Genomic DNA, 15,525 nt, shown 5'->3' on the forward strand with positions numbered 1-15,525 from the left:
CTCTCTGTCTTCTTTGGAGAAATCTCTATTTAGATCTTTCACCATTTGCATGGGTTGTTCATTTCTTTGATATTGAGCTATTAAGAGCACTTTATGTAATTTGGAGATTAATCCCATGTTGACTGCTTCATTCGTAAATATTTTCTCCCATGCTGTGGGTTGTCTCTCGTTTTGTTTATGGCTTCTTTTGCTGTACAAAACTTTTAAATTTAATTAGGTCCCACTTGTGTTAGAGAATGTTCTAATTTCAGTCTTTTCCATGTAGCTGTTCAAGTCTTCCCAGCACCACTTATTGAAGAGACTGTCTTATCCACCGTCTATTCTTGCCTCATTTGTTGTACATTAATTTTTAGAGAAATGCAAATCAAAACTAAAATGAGATACCACCTCACACGAGTTAAGAAAGGCCATCATGCAAAAGTCCACAAACAATGAATGCTGACGTGGGTGTGGAGAATAGGGAACCCTCCCACACTGTTGGTGAGAATATAAATTGGTACAGCCACCATAGAGAACAGCATGGAGGTTCCTTAAAAAACGAAAAATAGAACTAGCAAATACTCAAGCATTCCACTCCTAGACATATATCCAGAGAAAATTGTAATTCAAAAAGGTACATGCAAGACTTCCCTGGTGTTCAGCAGTTAAGAATTCACCCACCACTGCAGGGGACACGGGATCAGTCCCTGCTCTGGGAAGATTCTACATGCCAAGAGGTAACTAAGCCCGTGTGCTACAACTACTGAGCCTGCGTGCAGCAACTACCGAAGCTCGTGCACCCTATTGAGACAGCTCATCCTTCACTTCAGTTCAGTCGCTCAGTCATGTCCGACTCTCTGCGACCCCACAGAGTGCAGCACACCAGGCTTCCCAGTCCATCATCAACTCCCGGAGCTTATTCAAACTCATGGCCATCGAGTCAGTGATGCCATTCAGCCATCTCATCCTCTGTCGTCCCCTTCCTTCTCCTGCCTTCAATCTTTCCCAGCATCAGGGTCTTTTCCAATGAGTCAGTCAGTTCTTCACATCAGGTGGCCAAAGTATTGGAGCTTCAGCTTCAGCATCAGTCCTTCCAATGAATATTCAGGACTGATTTCCTTTAGGATTGACTGGTTGGATCTCCTTGCAGTCCAAGAGACTCTCAAGAATCTTCTCCAACACCACGGTTTGAAAGCATCAATTCTTCAGTGCTCACCTTTATAGTTCAACTCGCACATCCATACATGACTACTGGAAAAACCATAGCTTTGACTAGACAGACCTTTGTCAGCAAAATAATGTCTCTGCTTTTTAATCTGCTGTCTAGGTTGGTCATAGCTTTCCTTCCAAGGAGCAAGTGTCTTGTAATTTCATGGCTGCAGCCACCATCTGCAGTGATTTTGGAGCCCCCCAAAATAAAGTCTCTCACTGTTTCCATTGTTTAGCCATCCATTTGCCATTAAGTTATGGGACCAGATGCCATGATCTTAGTTTGATCTAAATATCTTAGATTGATATTTCTCCAAGCAATCTTGCTTCCAGCATGTGCTTAATCCAGCCCAGCATTTTGCAAGATGTACTTTGCATATAAGTTAAATAAGCAGGGTGACAATATACAGCCTTGACGTACTCCTTCCTTTCCCTATTTGGAACCAGTCAGTTGTTCCATGTCCAGTTCTACATACAGATTTCTCAGGAGGCAGGTAAGGTGGTTGGTATTCCCATCTCTTGAAGAATTTTCCACAGTTTGTTGTGATCTACACAGTTAAAGGCTTTGGCATAGTCAATAAAGCAGAAATAGATGTTTTTCTGGAACTCTCTTGCTTCTTTAATGATCCAACAGATGTTGGCAATTTGATCTCTGGTTCCTCTGCCTTTTCTAAATCCAGCTTGAACATCTGGAAGTTCACCGTTCATGTACTGCTGAAGCCTGGCTTGGAGAATTTTGAGCCTTACTTTACTAGCGTGTGAGATGAGTGCAACTGTATGGTAGTTTGAACATTCTTTGGCACTGCCTTTCTTTGGGATTGGAATGAAAACTCAGCAGTGGCCACCAGACTGGAAAAGGTCAGTTTTCATTCCAATCTCAAAGCTCATCCTTAGGTAGGTTGATAAGTAGTCTGGGGCCCTTGAATAGTAGAAAGGGGTCTGAGGTTCTCAAGGAGGAGAAAAGGACTTTTTTTTCTACATTGCTTTGTATTAGTCAATATAACAATGTATCTTGCTTAAGGACATGTTTCTCCTTAACAAGGACCTTCTCACTAATCTTGTTAAAATGTATATTGTGGGAGTGGGTCTGGTAAGATCTTTCTATTGTTAGTTCTAATCCTGTTATCTTATATTGTGGGAGTGGGTCTGGTAAAACCCTTTATTGTAACAAGGTATAAAGCTCCCCTGCAAAGACTAGGGGAAGCAGGGCACTCTCTGTCCCCCTTCTGATGTCTATGTCAGTTTTCTCTGTCCCCTTTTATACTTCAATAAAAGTCTGCTACACAAAAGCTCCTGAGTGATCAAGCCTGGTCCCTGGTCCCGAAGCTAAATCTTTGAAGATCACGAATCCGACATCGTTCGGATCACCGTAAGCTATCACCATGCTCCACCACAAGAGAAGCCAGCACAGTGAGAAGCCCACGCACTGCGACTAAACAGCAGCCCCTGCTCGCCACAGCTGGAGACGAAGCTGCACACAGCAACGAAGACCCAGTGCAGCCAAAAATGAATAAAAATGTTTTAAAAGATACAGGCATGTCAATGTTCACTGCAGCACCATGTACAACAGCCAACGCATGGAAACAACCTAGATGTCCATCAATAGATAAATGGATAAAGAAGAGATGGTACATATATGTACGATGGAGTATTATTCATCCATAACAAACACTGAAATAAGGCCATTTGCAACAACAACGATGGACCTAGAGATTAGAGATCATCATACTAAGTGAATTAAGTCAGAGAAAGACAAATATTGTATGATAATTACTGATATGTGGAATCTAAAAAGATTACAGGGAATCCCCTGGCGGTCCAGTGGTTAGGACTCTGATTGTTCACTTCAGGGGACATGGGTTCAATCCCTGGTCAGGGAATTAAGATCCTGCATGCCACACAGAGCCTGGCCTTAAAAAAAAAAAAAAAATGATTACAGATGAACCTATTTACTGAACAGAAAAAGACTCACAGACTTAAAAAAAAAATGTATGCTTCCCAAACAGGAAAGATGAAGGGAGAGGGATAAATTAGGAGTTTCAGATTAATATATACACACTACTCTATATAAACTAGATCATCAACAAAGACCTACTGCATAACACTTGAATCTCTACTCATTATTCTGTAATAACCTATATGGGAAAAGAACCTTAAAATGATTGGATATGTTAGGCAGAAGTTAGGCATGAGCGATGGGTGGCCTAGGTGAAAAGGATGCAAGCTAACCTTTAAACCCCATCCCAGACATGCCCAGGGGAGCTCACAGATAGACTACAAAAATAACCACAGTGACTTTTCCAACTTCTCACAAGTGCCTTAGGCACACAGTGGATACAAACTAACCACAGGGGCTTACTCAAGTAAACTTAGGCAGCTAGGAAGCCATTAAGGATTTATTAATGTTCCATACATCTGGTAACAACAGACTGAATTACAGGAAGACATGCGCAACAGAGCCTGTTGTTATATAACGTGCGACTGTCAGTCAGACTTGAACATGTCCATTTGCATTCCCCTTCCTGACTGGTGGCAGTTAAAGCCCTATTTTGCATTGGGCAGAACCAAAAAGAGGAGAGGGGAAGTATAAAAAAGGGAAACCTTTCTACTTCTCTGGGGTCAGCCTGCTCCCATGTTTAGGGAGTGTCTGTTTTTAATAAAAGTTCTGTCTGCTTGAGCTGTAACTGAGGTGTAACTTCCCTGTTGTTTTCAACCATTTAGTCTACCATTCCAAATTTTTGTTGCAATGAGATAAGAACAGAGGGAGAGAAATAAACCAACCTGACAGAAAGATAATCAGTTTGCTGTATACCTGAAATTAACACGGTCACTGTAAATCAACTATACCCCAACAATAAAATTAAACTAAAACTAAAAATAGACACACCACTTGGCTCAGCAATTCCATTCCTGAGTATTTATCCAAAAAAAACCCCTGCAAACACTACTTTAAAAAGATACATGTATCCCAATGTTCAGAGCAGCATTCTTTATAACTGCCAAGATATGAAAACCATCTAAATGCCCGACAACAGATGATGCATAAAGAAAATACACACAAACGCATACACACATATAATGGAATACTACTCAGTCACAAGAAAGAATGAAATTTTGCCATTTGCAACAACACGGGTGGACTTGGATGGTATCATGCTAAGTGAAATAAGCCAGAGAACACTGTATGATATCGCTTATATGTATAATCTAAAGAATAAAGCAAACTAGTGAATACAACAAAAAGGAAGACTAAAAAACGTAGAGAACAAATTAGCGGTTACTAGTGGGGAGAAGAGGTGGCAAGAATACACAGGAGAACTGTACAAAAAAGATCTTCACGACCCAGATAATCATGATGGCATGTTCACTCACCTAGAGCCAGACATTCTGGAATGCAAAGTCAAGTGGGCCTTAGGAAGCATCACTATGAACAAAGCTAGTGGAGGTGATGGAATTCCAGCTGAGCTATTTCAAATCCTAAAAGATGATGCTGTGAAAGTGCTGCACTCAATATGCCAGCAAATTTGGAAAACTCAGCAGTGGCTACAAGACTGGAAAAGGTCAGTTTTCATTCCAATCCCAAAGAAAGGCAATGCCAAAGAATGCTCAAACTACTTGCACAATTGCACTCATCTCACATGCTAGTAAAGTAATGCTCAAAATTCTTCAAGCTAGGCTTCAACAGTATGTGAACCGTGAACTTCCAGATGTTCAAGCTGGATTTAGAAAAGGCAGATGAGCCAGAAATCAAATTGCCAACATCCACTGGATCATCAAGAAAGCAAGAGAGTTCCAGAAAAACATCTATTTCTGCTTTATTGACTATGCCAAAGCCTTTGACTGTGTGGATCACAACAAACTGGAAAATTCTGAAAGAGATAGGAATACCAGACCACCTGACCTGCCTCTTGAGAAATCTGTATGCAGGTCAGGAAGCAACAGTTAGAACTGGACATGAAACAACAGACTGGTTCCAAATAGGAAAAAGAGTACGTCAAGGCTGTATATTGTCACCCTGCTTATTTAACTTCTATGCAGAGGACATCATGAGAAACGCTGGGCTGGAAGAAGCACAAGCTGGAATCAAGATTGCCAGGAGAAATATCAATAACCTCAGATATGCAGATGACACCACCCTTATGGCAGAAAGTGAAGAACAACTAAAGAGCCTTGTGATGAAAGTGAAAGAGGAGAGTGAAAAAGTTAGCTTAAAACTCAACATTCAGAAAACAAAGATCATGGCATCCAATCCCATCACTTCATGGCAAACAGATGGGGAAACAGTGGAAACAGCGGCAGACTGTTTTTTGGGACTCCAAAATCACTGCAGATGGTGACTGCAGCCATGAAATTAAAAGACGCTTACTCCTTGGAAGGAAAGTTATGACCAACCTAGATAGCATATTAAAAAGCAGAGACATTACTATTTGCCAACAAAGGTCCGTCTAGTCAAGGCTATGGTTTTTCTAATAGTCATGTGTGGATGTGAGAGCTGGACTATAAGGAAAGCTGAGTGCCGAAGAATTGATGCTTTTGAACTGTGGTGTTGGAGAAGACTCTTGAGAGTCCCTTGGACTGCAAGGAGATCCAACCAGTCCATCCTAAAAGAGATCAGTCCTCAATATTCATTGGAAGGACGGATGCTGAAGCTGAAACTCCAATACTTCGGCCATCTCATGCGAAGAACTGACTCATTTGAAAAGACCCTGATGCTGGGAAAGATTGAAGGCGGGAGGAGAAGGGGGTTGACAGAGGATGAGATGGTTGGATGGCATCACCAACTCAATGGACATGAGCCTGTGTAAACTCCAGGAGTTGGTGATGGACAAGAAGGCCTGGCGTGCTGCAGTCCATGGGGTCGCAGAGACTGAACTGACTGAACTGAGTGGGGAGAAGAAAGGAGAGAGGGACAAGATACGTGCAGGAAATTAAGAGGTGTAAACTACTATGTATAAAATAAATAAGTTACAAGGATGCATTGTACAACACAAGGAATAGAACCAATATTTTATAATAATTATAAATAGAATATAACCTGTAAAAGTTATGAATCACTACACTATACATCTGAAACAAAATAGTGTATAACTACATCTCAATTAAAAATTTTAATTAAAAAAATAACACTTCTTTAAAATATTTTGCAAGTATAGTATATACAGATGCTATTAGAAATGAAATACTTTAGCTCTAACATGATAAAAAGATATATAAAAAGTTATTTTCCTGACATGTCATAATAAGTCACATCTATATTTTTATATTAAAAGCAAATTCCCTACCGGTTATCAGGTATTTATGCTTATTATAGGGTAGCCTTTCAAAGAGACTTTAAATTTTTACACAAACTGAAAAGAATTATTAAAAGGAAGATAATGAAACAAAAATCAATGTAACAAAGTAAGTAAAAGCAAGCAAAGGACATGTTTAATAACCAATAAAATGTTTTAACAAAGAAGGAAATGGCAACCCACTCCAGTATTCTTGCCTAAAAAATTCCATGGATAGAGGAGCCGGGTAGGCTACAGTCCATGGGGTCGCAAAGAATTGGACACGACTAAGCAACTAACACACACTACACACAAAATGTTTTAAATCAAGTTTATCAGTTAATAATAAATTTAGAAGATTCATATACATGGGAAAGTGAAAGTGAAAGTCACTCAGTGTGTCCAACTCTTTGCAACCCCATGGACTATACAGTCCACGGAATTCTCCAGGCCAGAATACGAGAGTGGGTAGCCTTTCCCTTCTCCAGGGGATTTTCCCAACCCAGGGATCAAACCCAGATCTCCCACACTGCAGGTGGATTCTTTATCAGCTAAGCCACAAGGGAAGCCCAAGAATACTGGAGTGGGTAGTCTATCCCTTCTCCAACAGATCTTCCCCAACAGATCTTTGTTGCATTAGTCTGCAACAAATGCTAAATGGATATACAATCTTTTTGGTGGCCTCTGACCTATTTATAAACACTTAGAATATTTCTACATAAAGGTGTTCATAAGTAGTTACACAAACACATGATTTGATTCTCTCATTCTCAATCTAATTGTGGGTTTAGAAACCTGATTTGGCAGGGAATAATTTAGCCCACTCTCCTAGAATGAAAAGAACTTCCCGAAATGACAGTGATGGCCTGAGCCATGTCCAAAAATGGTGCAGTTGAAGACTAAATTCTATAAAAAGAGCTCTCTGATTTTAAGCTTTATGAAAACAAACTATCATTGTTTAGGTTATTTTTCTTAATCCAGTCATTCAATAAAAAATGTCTGTGTCAGGTACTACTCTAGGCACCATGGAAACAGAAGCAGACCCAAAATCCCTGCCTTCACAGACCTAACCTTAATATTAACAACACAATTAGAACACTGCAAGTGAACATTATTGAACTTAGTCTAATGAACAGTTATATTCACTATAAAACTGAATACAAGGGATTCATTCCCAATTAACAGCTGAATTTCTTACTGTCCACCTTAAGAAATGCAAGCTCTGCCTGATATTAACATCTTTGCGCAAAGTAAGAGAAAAGTGTTGCTTCTCACTCCAAATCAAACAAGCAGAAATTACAAAAGAAAATCTATGTTTTTTCTATTTCTATTTTTTTCAATTTCAAATGAATCATGGTTAATCAATGATACTCAAATATAAAACACAAAATTTTTTAGTGAATCATGTATTGTACCAAATAGCATACATTTCTATTATGTCATGTATTTTTACCTTAAATATACAGTTAAGTTATATTTCTGGAATTAAGAGAGAAAAAAAAAAGGAAGAAGGAAGAAAGGATTTATAAGTATAGCATGACATTAAACTGAAAAGTATGCGGTATTTTACATATATGTGGTTACTTGAAATCATATAAGATGATTCAGTGAGCTATATGCTCATGACATCCTACCTGGATGCTGGTGAGATAGAAAGATGATTAAGCCACAGAATCTTCCAGTCGGACGCAGGGGGTGGAGGCAAACATGCACGAGGAACTATACACAAAGCAAGCTGCGATCAACCCTGTAACACAAACCTAAAACGCTGTGCAAAGAACGGCCACTTACTGGCATTGGTCTAAGTCCTTTCGTGTCATTTGTTTTATTCTTCTCCATAAACCTATATGCGGGCTTCAGTATTCATACTCTACAGCAAAGATACTGAGCATCAAAAAATCTGTAAATGTGTCCTGACCACAACATAATTAAAAGACGGAATCCATGTACTTTTCCATCAGGCCATGCTGCCTTCCAGCAAAAGAAAAGGAAATACAAGTGGAGGACTTCGAGGTGGCTTTTTAGAGGAAGACTAGGATTCAAGGAATAGAAGTCCCAGGAGCAAAATTAGAGCAGAGAAGTATAATTCCAGGCAAAGTAAAAGATTTGGAAAAAAGCAAGAAAGCAGAAAAGAGCAGTGCATGCTTAGGGAATGACAAGAAATTCATGTGGCTATAGCACAGGCTACAAAGCCAGATGTTAGACCTAGCTGTGAGGCAGGTCCATAGTGGTACCTATAGCACCAGTTCTGGAACCAAAATACACCTGGTTTGAGTCCTGGATCTACCCCTTCTAAGTTATGTTACCTTCACAAGTTTCTTAATCTCACTGAGGCTCAGTTTCCTCAACTACAAAATGAAGTAGGCCGACCTACCTCACAGGGTCACTACGAGAACAAATGAAATTGACATGTGACCAAACTGGCCAAGCACTTCAGACAAGAACTTCACAAGAAATGAAAACTGCATGCTGACATCCATGATGAACATAGATTCAAAAATCCTCAACAAAATATTAGCAAGCTGAATTCATCAATACATCAAAAGGATCATACACCATGATCACATGGGATTTATTCAAAGGATGTAGGTATGGTTCAATACCCACAAATCAATGTGATATAACTACATTAACAAAATGAAGGATAAATATCATACAGTTATCTCAACACATGTAGAAAAAGCTTTTGACAAAATTCAATATCAACTTATGGTTAAAAAAACCCAAAAACCTCTCAACAAAGTGGACACAGATGGAATGTACCTCAACATGATAAATATGACATATACAACATACCTATATAACATCATACTCAATGGTGAAAAGCTTAAAGCTTTTCCTCTAAGGTCAGGAGCAAGACACAGATGCCCACTCTTGCCACTTTGATTCAGGAGAGTATTGCAAATCCAAACAGAAATAAAACAAAGGGCATTAAAACTTGACAGAAGAAGTAAAACTATCACTACTTGCAAACATACTACATGCAGAAAACACTAAAGACTCAATCAAAAACTGAGAACTAATAAAGGAATTTGATAAAGTTACATATATATAGACATATGTAAACATACAATTATACAGAAATATGCAAAATAAGTATATAGAAATCTGCTGCGTTGCTATACTCTAGTAATGACCTATCAGAAAGAGAAATTAAGAAAACAATCCCATTTACAATTACATCAAACAGGATAAATCACCTGGAAATACATTTATCCAAGAATATAAAAGACCTGTGGGCTTCCCAGAGGGTGCAATGGTAAAGAATCTGCCTGCCAATGCAGGAGGCGCAGGAGACGCGAGATGCAGGTTCAACCCCTGTGTCAGGAAGATCCCCTGGAGTAGGAAATGGCAACCCACTTTAGTATTCTTGCCTGGGAAATCCCATGGACAGAGGAGCCTGGCAGGCTACAGTTCACGGGGTCACAAAGAGTCGGACACGACTGAGTGACTGAGCACACAAAAGACCTGTACACCCCAAGACACTGACGAAAGAAAGTGAAGATGACACAGATAAATGAAAAGATATTCTGTACTCAATGGATTGGAATAATATTGTTAAAATGTCCATACTACCAAAAACAATCTAGATTCAATGCAATCCCTATCAAAATCCCAATATCATTTTTCAAAGAAACAGAACATATAATCCTAAGATTTGTATAAAACCAGAAAAGACCCCAAACAGCCAATGCAGTCTTGAGGAAGAACAAAGCTGGAGGTATCACATGTCTTGATTTCCAAGCATTAACATATTACAAATCTATAGTAATCAAAATAATATAATACTGGCACAAAAACAGGCACATAGATCAATGGAACAGAACAGGGAGCACAGAAACACACCCACACATACATGATCAATTAATTTACAACTCAGGAGCCAAGAATATATAGGGGGGAAAAGACAGTTTCTTCAATAAGTGGTGTTGGGAAAACTGGACAGCTACATACAAAAGAATGAAACTGGACCACTCACTATCTTATACCATTTTTCCAAAAAGACATATAGATGGGTCAACAGATACGTGGAAACTTGCTCAAATCACTGATCATCAGGGAAATGAAAATAAAAACCACAATGAGATAGTATCTCACATCTGTCAGAATGGCTATCATCAAAAAGAGGAGAAGGACTTCCCTAGTGGTCCAGAGGCTGACTTTGTGCTTCCAGCGCAGGGGGCATGGGTTCCATCCCTGACTGGGGAACTAAGGGCCCACATGCTGCAAAGTGCAGCCAAAATATAAAAATTTAAAAAATACAACAAAAAACAGAAAAACAAAACAAAATTCTTTAAGAGAGACAGAATAACAAGTGTCGATGAGGATGTGGAGAAAAGGGAAACTTGAGTGCTGTTAGTGGGAATGTAAATTGGTGCAGCCACTATGGAAAATAGTATATTAGTATATAGGTTCCTCAGAAAATTATAAAAAGAACCACCGTATTATCTAGCAGTTCCACTTCTAGGTATTTATCTAAAGAAAACAAAAACCTTAACTTAAAAAGATATACTCATCCCCGTGTTCACTGCAGGATTATTTATAATAATCAACATATGGAAACAACTAAGTATCTGCTGACAGATGAAAGGACACACACACACACACACACACACACACACACACACACAGTAGAATGTTACTCAGCCATAAAAAGAGTATCTTGCCACTTGTGCTGACAACATGGATGGACCCTGAGGGCACTACACTAAAAGAGAAATATGTCAGACAGAGAAAGACAAATACCATACAATCTCACATGCTCAAACAAACAAAAACCACCCAAGCTTATAGATACAGAGAACAGAATTTTTTTTAATGAGATGGCCATATGACCAATGTGCTTGGCCCATCAGTCATTCCTGCTCAGGATCTGGAACAAGTGAGATAAACAGATGCTGGAGAATCCATTCTGGTGGTGGCAGCAACATCTAACTCAGAGATGAGCCTATGAAGCCTTCTCTGATTATCCCAAGCAAAATAAATCCCCCTTTGACAGCTTTGTTTAGACACCTAAGGTATCCACTCAGAGTTGTCATTCACACCTAAATCATTAACTTCCTAAATTCCTGGGAATAAGACTGGTTGCTCCTTGGAAGGAAAGTTATGACCAACCTAGACAGCATATTAAAAAGCAGAAACATTACTTTGCCAACAAAGGTCCATCTCGTCAAGGCTATGGTTTTTCCAGTAGTCATGTATGGATGTGACAGTTGGACTATAAAGAAAGCTGAGTGCCAAAGAATTGATGCTTTTGAACTGTGGTGTTGGAGAAGACTCTTGTGAGTTCCTTGGACTGCAAGGAGATCCAACCAGTCCATCCTAAAGGAGATCAATCCTGGGTGTTCACTGGAAGGACTGATGTTGAAGCTGAAACTCCAATACTTTGGCCACCTGATGCAAAGAACTGACTCACTGGAAAAGACCCTGATGCTGGGAAAGACTGAAGGCGGGAGAAGAACAGGACGACAGAGAATGAGATGGTTGGATGGCATCACCGACTCAATGGACATGACTTTGGGTAAACTCTGGGAACTGGTGATAGACAGGGAGGCCTAGCGTGCTGCACTCCACAGGGTCGCAAAGAGCTGGACACGACAGAGCAACTGAACTGAACTGAAGACTGGTTATAGTTTTAATCCACTCATATCAACATTTTTCTGCTGACTGTTCTTTACCCACCTCTTGTTTTTTCTACTCCCTTCCTCTCCTTCCTGTAATACCTCTGCAGAGATCCTATAATTGTTCCTTTTTCTTTTTAATCTTCACTTTTAAATTAGCTGCTGCAAAAGATTCATCTCTCTCATACTGGAGGATCACAGCAGTGTTACAAGTTACTAATAACTTGGATTCTTCCTGCTTCATAATGAGGTTCTTTATTTCTAAGTTGTTTAACCTTTACTTTTCCCTGTGAAAAGAAGTAGGTAGCACCACACTACACACAATTTAGTCTCTCCTCTACCCTGCTCACCAAGAGGCTTCCTAAAAGATGGCATGTCTATACCCTTTCATTCTATCTCTGCCTTCCTTGCTCTTCCTCAGTCCAGAGAAGCATGTATCCATTGTTCCAAAAGCAAGCAATGATGCTGTCCCTGTGGGAATATAAGATTTACGGCCTCAGAATTCTCCTTTTAGAGCCTGTCCACACCCTGATATTTGATGACTTTCCCCCATTATATTAGGGTCTGAAGTTCTAAGTGTTTTTAAATTTTGTTAAAGATGAAGTTCTATTTGTTCCTCATGTTCTTTAGTGTTTTGAGTTGATTTCCAAGAGTAAAGAAGACAGACATGTCTTTATTATGCCACTGGACTTCCCAAGTGGTTCAAGTGGTAAAGAACCCGCCAGACAATGCAGTAGACAAGAAAGACAAGGGTTCAATCCCTGGATTAGAAAGATCCCCTGGAGAAGGAAACGGCAACCCACTCCAGTATTCTAGCCTGGAGAATCCCATGGACAGAGGAGCCTGAAGGGCTACAGTCCATGAGGTCGCAAAGAGTTGGACACAACTAAAGCGACTTTAAGGCAATGGCACCCCACTCCAGTACTCTTGCCTGGAAAATCCCATGGACGGAGGAGCCTCGTAGGCTGCAGTCCATGAGGTCGCTAAGAGTCGGACACGACTGAGCAACTTCACTTTGACTTTTCACTTTCATGCATTGGAGAAGGAAATGGCAACCCACTCCAGTGTTCTTTCCTGGAGAATCCCAGGGACAGGGGAGCCTGGTGGGCTGCCGTCTATGGGGTCGCACAGAGTCGGACACGACTGAAGCAACTTAGCAGTAGCAGCAAAGCAACTTAGAAGCAGCATTATGCCACTAATTATTTTTAATGTTTTTCTGCAACCTAACGTTTTAGAGATTAATTTTCTAGTATATTACAATATAGTATCTGCCTCATTGTGTTGTTGTTGTTCAGTCTGTCCGACTCCTTGAGACCCCATGGACTACAGCATGCCAGGCTTCCCTGTCCTTTACCATGTTCTGGAGCTTGCTCAAACTCATGTGCATTGAGTTGATGATGCCATCCAACCATCTCATCTTCTGTCATCCCCTTCTCCTTCTGCCTTCAGTCTTTCCCAGCATCAGGGTCTTTTCTAATGAGTTAGCTCTTTGCATCAGGTGGCCAAAGTACTGGAGCATCAACTTCAGCATCAGTCCTTCCAATGAATATTCAAGGTTGATTTCCTTTAGGATTGACTGGTTTGATCTCCTTGCAGTCCAAGGGACTCTCAAGAGTCTTCTCCAACACCACAGTTCAAAAGCATCAATTCTGCGATTCCAGGTGTTTGGGTAGAAGAGGATGATGTCAGCAGGGATTACATGTACAACATTAACCTCTTACGGACAGAGAGGTCACTGGTCCACATAGGTATTTGTTAGAAATGACTTTTGGAGTGTTCTTTAGAAGCATGATAAAAACAAAGTGATCATTTCTCACTTCAAAAATTATTTAATATATGCAAACTAATATTCAAATTTTGTTCATCACTGCTGCTAAGTCGCTTCAGTTGTGTCTGACTCTGTGAGACCCCATAGACGACAGTCCACCAGGCTCCCCCGTCCCTGGGATTCTCCAGGCAAGAACACTGGAGTGGGTTGCCATTTCCTTCTCCAATGCATGAAAGTGAAAAGTGAAAGTGAAGTTCCTCAGTCGTGTCCAGCTCTTTGTGACCCCATGGACTGCAGCCTACCAGGCTCCTCCATCCATGGGATTTTCCAGGCAAGAGCACTGGAGTGGGGTGCCATTGCCTTCTCTGTTGTTCATCACTAGTAGTTCATAAAAGTGTTAATAAAATTTCAAAATGAAAAAGTTTGCTCTTACCTGGATCTGATTCCGTAGCTGCTCGGCTTCCTGCCTCAGTTGTTCCAGCTCACTCATCCTTGAATTTCCTCAGGGTAGAAACTAACAAATGAAAGCCCTGTACAAAAGAGAAAGACAAAGACTGATTCACTTCTCTGTTTACATATTAATCTACTTTTTATATTCTGACATATAATTGGTTCTTCTGAATCTCAAATGCAATCATTATTACTAGAACTTAAAATGGCTTCGTAAATACAGATCTAGATTATTTACTAAAGATTTTATGGAGGAATGGGATGAGAGGATGGAAGAGACACCCTGAGTAGCAGTATTCAAGACTAAATTATAGACAATTAGCACTAGAACTGAGTCCAGTGAGAAATGCTTTACAACAGTGCCAAAGGTCCCGAGAGACATTCGGACCATGATGCCTAAAAGGCACCTCAACTTACTTCAAAAGCGAACCCCACACCATCCTGAAGTCTTTCTCATCTCTGTAAATGCCAATTCTGTCCTTTCAATTGTTTAAGCCAAAAACCTGGGAGTCATCCTTAACTTCTCTGTTCGGTTTCTTTTATATCCTACTTCTAATCCACCAGCAAATCATGTCAGGCACTCTTTCAAAAAACATCCAGGATATGACCAACTCTGATTACCTCTATTCTGACTACCTTGGTCTGCTGCTGCTGCTAAGTTGCTTCAGTAGTGTCCGACTCTGTGCGACCCCACAGACGGCAGCCAACCAGGCTCCCCTGTCCCTGGGATTCTCCAGGCAAGAACACTGGAGTGGGCTGCCATGTCCTTCTCCAATGCATGAAAGTGAAAAGTGAAAGGGAAGTCACTCAGTCGTGTCCGACTCTTAGCGACCCCATGGACTGCAGCCTACCAGGCTCCTCCGTCCATGGGATTTTCCAGGCAAGGGTACTGGAGTGGGGTGCCATCGCCTTCTCTGACCTTGGTCTAAGTCACCACTATCATTCACCGGGTCTCCTTCCTATCACCCTTGCCCACTCTCCAGTCTATTCTAAACAGAGCAAAACACTGATCCTTTGAAAATACAAGTCACTCTTCTGCTTGAAATTATACAAACGCTTTTCACTCCACTCAGTGTAAAGTCTGTTTATCTTGACCTACAAAGCTTTATGCTTCCCTGGTGGCTCAGCAGTAGAGAATCTGCCTGCAATGCAGGGGATGCAAGTTCAATCCCTGGGTCAGAAAGATTCCCTGGAGAAGGAAATGGCAACCTGCTCCAGTTTCCTTGCT

General features: G+C 40.5%; 1 protein-coding gene across 2 annotated transcripts in view; it reads right to left on the minus strand.

Annotated features, from left to right (window-relative positions):
* Nucleotides 1-14,398, minus strand: part of GNB4 (guanine nucleotide binding protein (G protein), beta polypeptide 4) — a 36,243-nt gene extending 21,845 nt beyond the window's left edge. Inside the window, exon 1 of one of the 2 annotated variants that reach the window (XM_010855618.1) lies at nucleotides 14,281-14,398. In XM_010855618.1, coding sequence (XP_010853920.1) covers nucleotides 14,281-14,337 — 57 coding nt within the window. In that variant the 5' untranslated portion in view covers nucleotides 14,338-14,398. The remainder of the gene's footprint in view (nucleotides 1-14,280) is intronic. The other variant, XM_010855617.1, reaches the window with a different exon arrangement.
* Between the last annotated feature and the right edge of the window lie 1,127 nt (nucleotides 14,399-15,525).

The sequence above is a fragment of the Bison bison genome, unplaced genomic scaffold (genome assembly GCF_000754665.1).
Source record: "Bison bison bison isolate TAMUID 2011002044 unplaced genomic scaffold, Bison_UMD1.0 scf7180017864367, whole genome shotgun sequence".
In the NCBI taxonomy this organism is placed as follows: domain Eukaryota; kingdom Metazoa; phylum Chordata; class Mammalia; order Artiodactyla; family Bovidae; genus Bison; species Bison bison.